The sequence below is a fragment of the Doryrhamphus excisus genome, linkage group LG2, assembly GCF_037039965.1.
Source record: "Doryrhamphus excisus strain RoL-2023G ecotype Guam linkage group LG2, RoL_Dexc_Guam_v1.1, whole genome shotgun sequence".
Classification (NCBI taxonomy): Eukaryota; Metazoa; Chordata; class Actinopteri; order Syngnathiformes; family Syngnathidae; genus Doryrhamphus; species Doryrhamphus excisus.
The window spans coordinates 6206814-6219563 of record NC_136358.1 but is presented as its reverse complement, the minus strand read 5'-3'; the positions used below and the strand labels follow the sequence as shown (position 1 = coordinate 6219563).

At 44.3% G+C, this 12750-nt stretch overlaps 1 protein-coding gene across 2 annotated transcripts in view; it reads right to left on the bottom strand.

Annotated features, from left to right (window-relative positions):
• Positions 1-251: 251 nt before the first annotated feature.
• htr2cl1 (5-hydroxytryptamine (serotonin) receptor 2C, G protein-coupled-like 1) overlaps positions 252-12750 on the bottom strand; it is a 135671-nt gene continuing 123172 nt past the window's right edge. For both annotated transcript variants that reach the window (XM_058067123.2, XM_058067124.2), the window contains 5 exons: positions 10537-11247; positions 7781-7981; positions 3517-3822; positions 3213-3448; positions 252-2945 (listed from right to left, as the gene is read on the bottom strand). In XM_058067123.2, the coding sequence (XP_057923106.2) occupies positions 2364-2945; positions 3213-3448; positions 3517-3822; positions 7781-7981; positions 10537-10945 (1734 nt within the window). In that variant the 5' untranslated portion in view covers positions 10946-11247 and the 3' untranslated portion in view covers positions 252-2363. The remainder of the gene's footprint in view (positions 2946-3212; positions 3449-3516; positions 3823-7780; positions 7982-10536; positions 11248-12750) is intronic.

Sequence of the window (12750 nt, the reverse complement as noted above, 5' to 3'; positions counted from 1 at the left end):
CAATAGCAGAAGTACTATTGATAAATATAATTGCTAGTTTGTTGTCGGATTTAAGTTCCTCTGTGTAATAAAATAATATTGGGAACAAATACATATTTTTTTCTTTTGTTGTTGTTGTCCAGATCTGTATGCAATCCAATCGTTTGCGGTCTAGGTAGCACAAGGTTTCCACTTGCAGATCTTCCTGCCGTGCAGTATTTTGTGTTGTATTGTGGATGTCAATGATTAAGTCTCGAAAATTGAATATTTTTAACATTTTTAATAAATAAATTGCAGCATCCCACTTCAAAGAAACAGAAATACATACATTGCTTGGGTGATTATTGTATAAACGCAAGAAGATATGTTCATTCACAATAAAAATGTTATATATATATAAAAAGAAGAAGTATAATGAGCCCAATTCTTACTATTTCCTTGATGTTTATTGGCAGAGTTGAATGGAGTCTAAAACATATATTGCTGTGCTTTTTTTTTTGCAAGTGGGAGGGGCCTCAGGTAAACCATTGTGAGCAGCACCTTCAAAGAAAGATAGGCCAATACATCTTTGATCTTGTTGCTTGGCAACCAAAAGTCTGCTCTGACTTCTCATTTAAAAACGTCAAATCAATTTTCATACGTTACCGTGGACACATTCTCTCCGAATTGGATTGGGAGCTTTTGATGTACAAGATGACAAAACTAAAGATTTTTATCATGAGACAGGCTTTTTCTTGTTCCTCAAACTCTGCCAGTAAACCAGATGCTTCTGGAGGAGGGGGTCTTCAAAGTGTGACACAGTGAGCCTCCCCTCAGAGGCTTAGATTTTGTGGCACTTTCTGCTCTCCCCATATTGGCATCCAGTAACTCAGGGGTGTCCAAAGTGTAGCCTGCTGCTTTGTTTGTTTCAGCATATTCCACATTATCCTCACTACGATGTCGACTGCATTCAACCCCCTTTAAAATGATGTTATACTTGTTGTCCTTATGTTCCATATAATAAAATGGACTGTATGTTTTTTTTATGTTCACAGGGCACATATAGACAAACAACCATTCACACTCACATTCATACCTATGGACAATTTGGAGTCGCCAATTAACCTAGCATGTTTTTGGAATGTGGAAAGAGAAAACACATGCAAAGAACATGCAAAACTCCACACAGACATGCCCGGGGGGAATCAAACCCGGGTCTCCTAGCTGTGTGGCCCATGTGCTAAACATTCCCGCACCGTGCAGCCTCTGTCCCTACCATTCATTCATTCATTTTCTACCGCTTTTCCTCACAAGGGTCGCGCGGGTGCTGGAGCCTATCCCAGCTGTCTTCGGGCGAGAGGCGGGGTACACCCTGGACTGGTTGCCAGCCAATCACAGGGCACATAGAGACAAACAACCATTCACACTCACATTCATACCTATATGGACAATTTGTTGTCATCAAGGTGTAAAAACTAAGGCAAAAGCATTAAGGTTATTGATTGATTGATTGGGGAAAAGTGAAGTAGAAAGTTGAAGCCTCCCAACACGCACCTTTCAATTTGTATGCACTAGCAGCCCTGAATGGAAAAAGTTTGGACACCCCTGACATAACTCCTCGGTTCTCGGCAATGCAGTCATTAACTTCCACAAACAGTGACAGTGTGACTAGGCCCACCTCCTCCATGCCTCCGCTCTGAGGTCGAGCGCCGTCAGTCCTTGTCCTGGTTTGTGAAGAAGGGATCATAGAATCAGAATCAGTTGACTCCTGCTCATTATTCTAATGGTCATCTCTGACTGTTGCTCTTTGACCTTGGCTTGGGGGAAAAAAAAAGGTGATGGTACCTTCCGCTGTGTGAGAAACATGAATGAGGCGGCTTTGCAGTGCTGCTGGCGACATTACCATGTCTAGAAGAAGATGACCTTTGACCTGCCTTTGAAAAAGCTGGTGGTGGCTCCAGTATGACATGCCACCATTGTGTGACTTCTCTCAATTTCCCTTTGCAAACGTGAGGAAGACCTACAGTATATATATCTCTGATTCATCTAAGCTAAGTATCTAGTTTTTCCTTCATCTCCATTTTTTAAAATACATTTTGTTATTTTTTTATAAAAGGACATTTCAGGTGCTGGGTTGTTGTTGATGCATTCTTCCTGTGGCCACCAGAGGACGCTGTGAGACCAGAGGTTCTCCAAAATTCCTTAATGCCTGTCAACTGCATTTCTAAAGAAAATTCATTTTCTTTGCTGGTTTGCACGCGTGCACAAAAGTCAATTTGCTTCTCGTGATGTCTGGTGCCCTTTGACCCCTCTGACTCCTGCATGGATGGCGCCCTGACCCCGTGAGCCTTCTTGCACAGTCTTCTGAGTAGAGCACCAGCTTAAAGACTCCAAACATAGCAGCATCACACGCTGCTTGTGTGCACCCTGGAGGCGGGGCTGTAGCTGATGAGTGACAGCTCTTGCTCCGCCTCCGTCTCCGCCTCTGTCTCTGATAGAGCGCTGATGTTGTGGTAGTCTGAGAGACTCTGCGACGTGCCCCCCATTTGGGTGCCGTCGTCCGTGGTGTCCTCTGGGTCGATGGCCAGCCGCCCATTGTCCCCCCGCCCACCATTGCGACAGTTACTGTTACGGTCCACGCCCTCCTTCCTGTGGCTGTCCGCCAGCAGGGGCGTGACGGCATGCGAGGGGCACGACGACGTTGCTGCTCCCCCCGGTGGGTTCTTGCAGCCCTGTGCGGCAGCGTTGGTGCCCATATTATAGCGACATCGGATGTAGCTGGAGAAGGCTCTCCTGTAGGTCTTATTGAAGAGCGTGTAGACCAGCGGGTTGACCCCCGACGAGATGTAGCCCACCCACACAAACACGTTGAGCAGTTCGTGGAGCAGGGACTCATTGCAGGAGCCGCCGCACAGCACGAAGGCGACATTGGTGATGAAGAAGGGGCACCACATGATGAGGAAGAGGAAGAAGACAATTCCCAGCACCTGGGAAGGTTGGAGAGGAAAAAGATAGATTGGATTGCTGGAGATTGTGTAATGACCTTGACCTCTTGAACGTGATGACATTAGCAAACATTAGCAAACATCTCCAGACGTCTTTGAGATGAATGTGGATTCTAGAAAATAAAGCAACAGACCAGCAAGTGGTTGTTAGCAGCTAACTGTAGCTAACAGCTCCAAAGTAAAGTCCCATACTGCTACATACAACATCTAAATTGAGTCTGGGGGCCAACGGTTGTCGGTTATGCCCACCTTGGAGGCCCGCCTCTCGTTCTTGATAGCCTGCATCATTCCTCGTCGCCCATGGCAACCCGAGGCATCGCTCCTACCAGGCCCGGCTGCCGGCGAGCTCAGCTGCGATGTTGCCTCCGAACTGGGAACGATACTGATGCTCTCCGACGTGGAGACGCTGAGTAGCATGCTGGGGTCCACCCCCTTCAGGCAGCTCAGGGTGTTGCGGCGGCTCTGCGTGGGGGGCGGCTTCAGCTCTGCTTTCGAGGAAGGTTCTAATTTAGAGTTGAGACATTCAAGGTCAACTTCATTCTAGGTGAGTTACCTTCCGGGGGGGCATGCGTGTGGATTTGTGGGAGGTGGAAGGCGGGCGGCTGTAAGGTGGCACTAATGGCGGGCGGCTGCAAAGGCTGCTGGGAGGACGTCTTGGCCTCGCACAGGAAGACGGTGGCCTGCCTCTGCAGCACCTGGATGGTGAGGCCGTACGTCACCACCATGATGACCAGCGGGATGAAGAAGGCCACGAAGGAGCCGATCAGAATGAAGCGTTCCTCATTCAGCACGCAGCTGCCATTGACGAAGACTTTGTCCTCGTTGTGGAGGCCAATCACCGGGATGGGCATGGAAACACCTGCATTGAGTACATATTTTTATATTTCAGCTTTTCAGCAGTCTTTTCCGTAAATCATTTGTACTTTCTGCTTATTCTGTTATACGTATATGACTACTTGTAGTCTACTTCTATATGACACATATGGCCAGGATTTGTTTTTCCTTCTTATTTTAAAAATGTTATGGTAGGGACCGCTGTACGGTGGAGAAGTGTTTAGCGCATGGGCCACACAGCTAGGAGACCCGGGTTTGATTCCCCCTGGGCATGTCTGTGTGGAGTTTGCATGTTCTCTAGGTCAGGTTAATTGGCGACTCCAAATTGTCTATAGGTATGAGTGTGAATGGTTGTTTGTCTATATGTGCCCTGTGATTGGCTGGCGACCAGTCCAGGGTGTACCCCGCCTCTCGCCCGAAGACAGCTGGGATAGGCTCCAGCACCCCTGCGACCCTCGTGAGGAAAAGCAGTAGAAAATGAATGAATGAATGAATGGTAGGGACCGAGGCTGCACGGTGATGGAGTGTTTAGCGCATGGACCACACAGCTAGGAGACCCGGGTTTGATTCCCCCCGGGCATGTCTGTGTGCAGTTTGCATGTTCTGTGTGTTTTCTCCTCCCACATGCCAAAAACATGCTAGGTTAATTGACGACTCCAAATTGTCCATAGGTATGAATGTGAGTGTGAATGGTTGTTTGTCTATATGTGCCCTGTGATTGGCTGTCGACCAGTCCAGGGTGTACCCCGCCTCTCGCCCGAAGACAGCTGGGATAGGCTCTAGCACCCCGGCGACCCTCGTGAGGAAAAGTGGTAGAAAATGAATGAATGAATGTGAGTGTGAATGGTTGTTTGTCTATATGTGCCCTGTGAACATAAAAAAAAACATACAGTCCATTTTATTATATGGAACATAAGGACAACAAGTATAACTTAATTTTAAAGGGGGTTGAATGCAGTCGACATCCTTTGTTCTCATGCAGCAGGAATAATCGATCATCACCCCCCACCTAAGATCACCCTAAATTGACATATGAAAAACAGTGCACAGGAAGTGGCACAAAAAAAAAAAACAAATCCACAAAGCAATCCACCCTGCATGTGCCCTTTTCCACAATCAGACGTCTAGCTAATGCTAAGCTCTTTAAACGACCCCCACGTTTCGGCAGATCTCCCACCCACAGGTGCTCATCGTCTCAATCCATCTGTTAATCTGCACAAAGAGCACAAACGGCGGCCGTCTAGCGTGCTCCTTGTGCATCACGCAAAGCCGAGGTAGAATGTCATTGTGGTTGAAACATCCTTCAAGTCGAATGTGCGTGTTTTTAACCCCCCCTAGGGAAACCTCATGTTGGATGCTTTGTGGCTAATCCGTGTGTATTGATCTCTGTTAAGCCTCTCAGGAATGGTTCAACATAACCATACAGTCACCCCATGGTTCAACTCTTCTTCTTCTGATCTGCAGCACACAAAAGGGGGGAACTATGTCTAAACACGCACCCCTACTGTGCTGCCTGTGTTATTCTTTTAAATACACCACATGGCGGCGCTGTTATTAAAGCCCATAAATCGGCCTGAATTGGAATTTCTGACAATGGTTAAGTTAATTCTACACACAAGAGTCATGTATTAATTGAGCAAAATGTGGCGAGTGTAACAACATGCTTGTGTTGTAATGTTAATGTTTATAAATTCAGTGTTGCAGAATGCACCCTGCCGTGACCCTGATTGGTGGATAATGAGGAAGTGTTGTGTGTTGGTGTAAAGAGCGACAGCCATGTTAATTGGACATTATTGCTTTGATGGCTGAATCTAGATACTAGGTACTTTGTTTTTCAAGGTACAGCAGTGCCATAACGACACCAAGTTGTGGTACCCATCCCAAACCCTGAGGGAACTGACAAGCACGTGTGTGTGTAATGTTTGAGCTAGACTGTTTAAAAAACATGGCCGCCATCAAGCAAAACATCTTACTGACATAAGACCTAATTGGCCGTAGGTTGTTAACCATGTGTCTAATGATTATAAAACATTGAGGATTACATTACAGACATTTTGAACACACCAAGTAACAAAAAAAAGGAAAGCTGCAAGAAGTGTTGAATGGGCCCATTGTACCATCAAAATGTGGGATAACTGGACCATGTAGGCACTATTACTAGTTGAGGAAGTAACATATGGGTGTCTTCAGGGTGTCATATATGTACCTCATACACACCTCATTCATTCATTCATTTTCTACCGCTTTTTCCTCACAAGGGTCGCGGGGGTGCTGGAGCCTATCCCAGCTGTCTTTGGGCGAGAGTCGTGGTACACCCTGGACTGGTCGCCAGCCAATCACAGGGCACATATAGACAAACAACCATTCACACTCACATTCATACCTATGGACAATTTGGAGTCGCCAATTAACCGAGCATGTTTTTGGAATGTGGGAGGAAACCGGAGTACCCGGAGAAAACCCACGCATGCACAGAGGAGAACATGCAAACTCCACACAGAGATGGCCGAGGGTGGAATTGAACCCTGGTCTCCTAGCTGTGATGTCTGCGCGCTAACCACACGACCGCCGTGCCGCCCTCATACACACCTATTATTGTAAAAGTCTGACCTTATGCTCCAAGGCTCCGCCCATGTACTATGGCATACATTAAAATGATTCACAAAATATAATCAACAATACGTCTTAGTATCTGTGATTTGATGTGGTCTCATTTCCTCAAATCCCCGAGGACAGGTTTGTCAAAATACAATCCTCGTTTTTTTGCCCAAAATGGCCAACTTCCTGTTTGTTGTTGAATATGGGTTCCTTAAACTTTTTTGTGGATCCTTTCATGAGTGATGCCTCCACCACATTTAGCGCAAACCACACGATTCCCCACTTGGGCATCTCTGTGTGGAATTTAGATGTTCTCTGGTTTCCTCCCACATTCCAAAAACATGCTAGGTTAATTGGTGACTCCAAATTGTCCATAGGTATGAATGTGAGTGTGAATGGTTGTTTGTTTATAGGGCCTTTGCACCGCTTGGTGGTGGTTTAAAGACAATTAACTATTATAAAATCTTACTGCTGGTTATGGCTGTTTAATTGTATTTCCATGACAAATTCACAGCAAATGAAACCAAATACTCCCAAGCTTCCACTGTCTTTTAGACAGTTCTAAAGGTGTTCTCGCTACAAAAAAAAACCCTCCTGGGTTTTAAAGGGCGGCGGTCCAAAGAAGTTGCATGGAGGATGGAGGGGAGAAGTTTTAAAAGTCATCCCCCTCTAAACTTTCTTCATAGGGCGGTGCTTCGTTTTCTATGTTGCACACACACACACACACACACACACACACACATGCAGAAGAAGTCATTCTTCACCCAGGCTTCCCCACCCACCAACCCTTTAATGAGACAATGAGGTGCTCCTGTTCACTCTCTTAATAGCAGCTTCCATCAGTATTTTGTCAGGTTTGTCGTTTTTTTCAGCACCGTGCGGCCATTAAAAGTGCAGTTAGGGCTGTTTGTGTGCTTCTAGAAAACACGTGAGGTCTTGTTAGTGTAGAATTGATGCCTCAGAGTGGAAAAAGTCACCTGAGGGGGCTTGGTGCAATCTAAGGTGCGCTTTCACTTCTTTAATCAGGCTAATTTTAGTGATAAGGGTTAAGAAACAATTATTCCAGGTCTGCCCAGTGCGCTGCCTGAATTGGCTGCAAAGGAAATAAGAAACAAGAAGTAAAAGTACTGCAATTAAAATTCATAATTATAGAGAACCCATAAAACACATGCGAACGCTCATTAATTAAACAGAAAAAAATACTGATTGTATATAATAATATACAAAATACTGAAATCACAGATTTTCCAACAGTTTAAATCATGCAGGGAAAATGTAATTCAAAATGATTTAATCAGCAGGCTAATTTTAGTGATAAGGTTTAAAAGCAGTTATTGCATAATGAACAGGCTGAGTGAAAGTAAAGGTAAAGGTAAAGTGCTGACCTATGGATATGGTCCACACAGCGGCGATCTTCATCATGGCTTTGGTCCTGGAGTTGAAGCGGCTGTGCTCGATTGGGTTACGGATAGCCACATAGCGGTCCAGGGAGATGGCGCACAGGTGCATGATGGAGGCGGTGGAGAAGAGTACGTCCAGGTAGATCCAGATAGGACACAGGGTGCTGGGTAGGGGCCAGGCATAGTCTGGGAAGACAGAAAGGATGACGACTTTAATAGTAACAGTAACGGCGAGGCCTACTGGGACGACTACGATGTCTGGCGCTGCCTCACATTCATTGGAGGCGACGGGCTGAGGAAAGAGTCGGAGTTAGAGGCATGGCGGCGAGATAGTTGTGACAGGGATGGCAGAGCGGAGCACGGCAGGTGAGAATGAAGGCTTAACGAGAGCCCAAAGTGCATCTAATCAACCTTCATGTTCATCATCAAACAACAGTGAAGAAGTGGTTCTGGCTTGCCGCCATGTTTGTTTAGAATGGCTTTCAGAACTAGAACATAGATGGCAAGCTAAGCACCTTCCCAAACTCCCCTGCAAAGCAAATCCACAAGGCTAAAACATCACAAAGTACGCTCTGCCAGTGCCGCCATTCTTCCCTGCCCAAAACGAGTTCATCATAAATGTTTCCCCCCCCCCGAGAGACGGCGGCCTGTCAGAGCGACTGCCAGATGCAGAAATTGAATGACAAATCATTTAGTGAGGGCCTCGACTTGACATTTATTCTACAAATTTGTTGTCCTGTCAGGATAAAAGCCCCGTCGCATTAGACAAGAAGTCTCAGCAAAAGACAAGATAGAAAAAAAAAGTTATTTTCTATGCATTTTTATCGGGTGAGTGAAAATGGACTTTGCTTGTCCCCTGTGTACAACATGATCTCTCTGCAGGATCTCCGCGCTGCTTCACACAGCATTGATAACTTTCTTCCGGTCTATGGTACAATGGCCTTACAGTTCGACGGAAACAGCCCAAAGAACCCAGCTTTGGTACGTGCGCGCTTGTGACAGCATCCAATTAGTATGTAAGGACATGAAGGGGCAAAGAGATGTTCATAAACATAAATGTCGTAGGTAGTGCTTTGGGTACGGGCTAGAAAAAGTGCCGTCTTGTGTCTCGAAGCAGTCATTATGAGCCAAATAAAAATGAAATGATGAAAATATGTCACTTCCTGCCATTCTAATGCGCCAAATCCGATCTGTGTTGTGGGTGGAAAAGAAGCATGTTCTGTCATTTTGAGTTTAAACAGAAAAGAAGCCATCCAGAATGTTCTACAATAGAATTGAATACATTCTTAGCTGCTCTATATTGTTACAATAAACTGTAATAAACTCACCTAGGGATTATATTTTTTGGATTTAATCTGGGAAGATGTGACAGCAGTGTTACACACAACATATGTAGTGCAAGAATGAACTCCAATGAGAAACATTCAACAATACACCTGTGACACAAAGCCCTAACTTTATACTTTCCCGGAGCATGTTGGATTTTTAAGGACAGACCATATGAGGTACACTGCATGATCGTCAAGAATACAAATAAACAGTCGTCCATCGCTACATTGTGTTTTTTCAAAAACAAAATCATTAATAAATGATTGCTGTTTTGTGGTTTACTATAATCTATTATTAGTCATATTGGAAGAGTTATATGTAGTATTCTGGTTATTTGCATTAGAAATTCTACATTGATTACATTACATTCACACTCAGCCACGGCATGGACGACAAATAAGCTCTCCCATTCAGTGCGGAAGTGGTATTTTTTTGGTTTCTTACTTTGCACCCTTTTCTCACTCTGTTCTTCACTTTCGAGTTTGGAACAAATAAAATGGAGACTAACTAGTTAGCTTAGTAGCTTTCTATATGCCATGGCCATCTCTTATGTATGTGCTTGCATATATCCTGCAGCCTGCACATTTGTTGACACGCAATGTGTTGTAATAGTAATATCTCCAGTGCTCTAATAATGAACTGTATTTTAAAGTCCAAAACATGTTTTCTATTATATATGTAACTATGAAAATATTGTGTGTGTTAATATTGAATACTACTTAGAAATTCTACATTGATTACATTACATTCACACTCAGCCACGGCATGGCCGACAAATAAGCTCTCCCATTCAGTGTGGAAGTGGTATTTTTTTTGGGTTTCTTACTTTGCCCTTTTTCCTCACTCTGTTCTTCTTCACTTTTGAGTTTAGAACAAATAAAATGGAGACTAACTAGTTAGCTTAGTAGCTTTCTATATGCCATGGCCATCTCTTATGAATGTGCTTGCATTTATCCTGCAGTCTGCACATTTGTTGACACGCAATGTGTTGTAATAGTAATATCTCCAGTGCTCTAATAATGAACTGTATTTTAAAGTCCAAAACATGTCTTCTATTATATAACTATGAAAATATTGTGTGTGTTAATATTGAATACTACTTAACAAAAATTCACTTATCAGCTTGATCTGGAGGCAATTAACTGTGATAACCGAGGAACAACAAATGTGTTTTCATTTGGATTTCCACTTGCAAAAAATATTCAAGGGAGTCACTGAATGATTTTAGCAAGTTTACTACTTTGGAGGCCTTGCACGTTTGGAGACAGCCGGTGAGCAGTTGGTGGTAGATATCAGGAGGAGAAACTGCATGAGTAATATTAATGAACATTCCATGATTTCGGACAGCCACATTCAAATATAAACAGAACTAGACAACATTTTGCTGCAACAGAAAGTGTTGGGAGACTCACCATACAGGATGTTGATGAGGGAGATGGGCATGACCAGGATGCCTACCAGCATGTCCGCCACTGCCAAAGACCTCAGGAAGAAATTGGTGGCATTTTGGAGCTTCTTCTCCAGCGACACAGCCAAAATGACCAGGATGTTTCCACCGACGGTCAATGCAATGATGACCAGGATGAGCAGGGCAGGCCAATTCTTCTCCTTCATGGGCAAGCTGGTGACGTTTTCCTGAGTCAGGTTGTCCACACCCGCGCTCATGGCTGCCGCACCAACGGCGCCAAGTCCCGTCGCCATGGCCAGACTCTGGTTGAGCTCCAGGGAGCTGTTCCCCGGCCAAGATGTCCATCCGGTGACCTCCAGGGAGGTGGTGGTGGTGCCAAATCCACCAAGAGGAGCCCTAGCTGGGCTGCCCATCCCGAGGGAGAGAGCCTTAACCTGTTGGAGGTTTTAGAGGGCAGGGCTCACTCGGCATTGAGGGAGACTTACTTGAGGATTTGGGAAGGGATTTTTCTACAAAAGATCCTTAAACAAAGAAACATTGGGCTTCAGAAAGGGAAGCGAAGGGAAGGGACGTCCAGGACACTTCCTGGTGTGTCCTAGTCACATCCACTTCTGGAATTAAAACAGAACGACAGTCTCTCTTGTCTAGATCTTGGAACTGGATGAGTCATATTGATGGAGATTGGATTTTGACCTTGTTGAGGTCTCAGGCTGAGCTGGGGAAGGAATTGATAAAAGAGTGTTAAAGATTGTAATTGGGGCTCTTTTTTTGTCACACTTTGTTCATCTTTAACATCATTAATCATCCATTATTTACCCAATCTTTTCTAATTTAAGCTTTGCTGCCTGCCGCCTAATCTGTGTGCTGATCTTTCCCTCACACCATCCATGCATCGATCCAGCCTCTCCTAAGCTTAGCGACTTAAGAGTCTGAAAACCTAAATGGCAATATAAATTGCCGAATGAGTCAGCAGTGTTGATGCTGCAAGAGTACCTACTGTCCTCGCTGTTTAACCTCACTGCGCAGATGGCTCAGTGATTTATTCCGTTCCCTCCTCTGCAACTTTTCTGGGAGGACGACACTAAACCTGAACGCTCCATCGACCAGAAGCAACACCTCCAGTGCCATCTGGATGGACCACACCGGCGTGAATTACGACACAATGAGGATTATCCCTGCAGAATAATCCTGCAATTGAACATTCCACCTGGAGAACACGCCCAACATCTGGTTGGAGGTATAAAGTAAAACTAGATGATGCAAAGGAGAACAGAAATATCAAAGGAAACATTTCATAAGTTTGACTCATGAAGAGAACCTGTGTTATGAAATTCCCTAGTATGCCTAATTACCCTAGCATGCTTCTTCCTTCCTGTCGCCTGTATAGCAGGACATGAAGGAGGGAAGGGATTCAAGTTCTTAACTCATTCAATACCAGGCATTTCAAAAGGCACCCTTTCAGTTTAGAGGATTTTTTACAAATTTTTTTAGACACACAAAATATTGTGTTCTATGGCTATATAAACATGGAAGAAAGATTAGACTCCTGTCTTTCTTCAGAAAAAACAGGTTTGTTCTACCTTTTTTTTAGTAATCAGAAGTAAAACATAGGTAGGTTCAGGAAAATACCAGCTCCCAACAAGAAAAGGGGAAAAAAACCCAGCTACATTTCAAGCAGGCACAAACACCACAACGTAAACACCAAAAAAAGGTTGTTTTACATCAAAAATATCCATTTATTTGCTAATAATACAACATGAAATATTTACAATATTCACATTTGGAACTAAACTGAGTGTGTTACAATTTCCCTACGTTACTCCTCCATACTCTTCCACTTCCTCCTCCCTGTTGAGTGTGTAAATACTAAGATCCATGCAGAGCATTTCTGCCACCTTGTGGCCATTTTTATGGCTGAAAACTGCTCTAAAAGTAACATCCATTAGTGTACAGTTGCGTACCATCTCTTGTTGTAGACTGGGAAAGGAACCATCGAGTGTCTGGGAGCAGTCACTGCAAGCTCCATAAAAGTGATGACGTGGACCAGATTCTGGCCGAATGTTTGCCAGATGGGCTTTCTCGTCACTTTCTGCCATGCTAATGTACCAAAACCCTTCATTGTTATGTGCAGGACAAAGTTTGTTATGAATTTAAAGTGGACAATACAGAATTTTTTTACAATGGCGTGGAACATTTGAATTGAATGGCATTGTTGGTC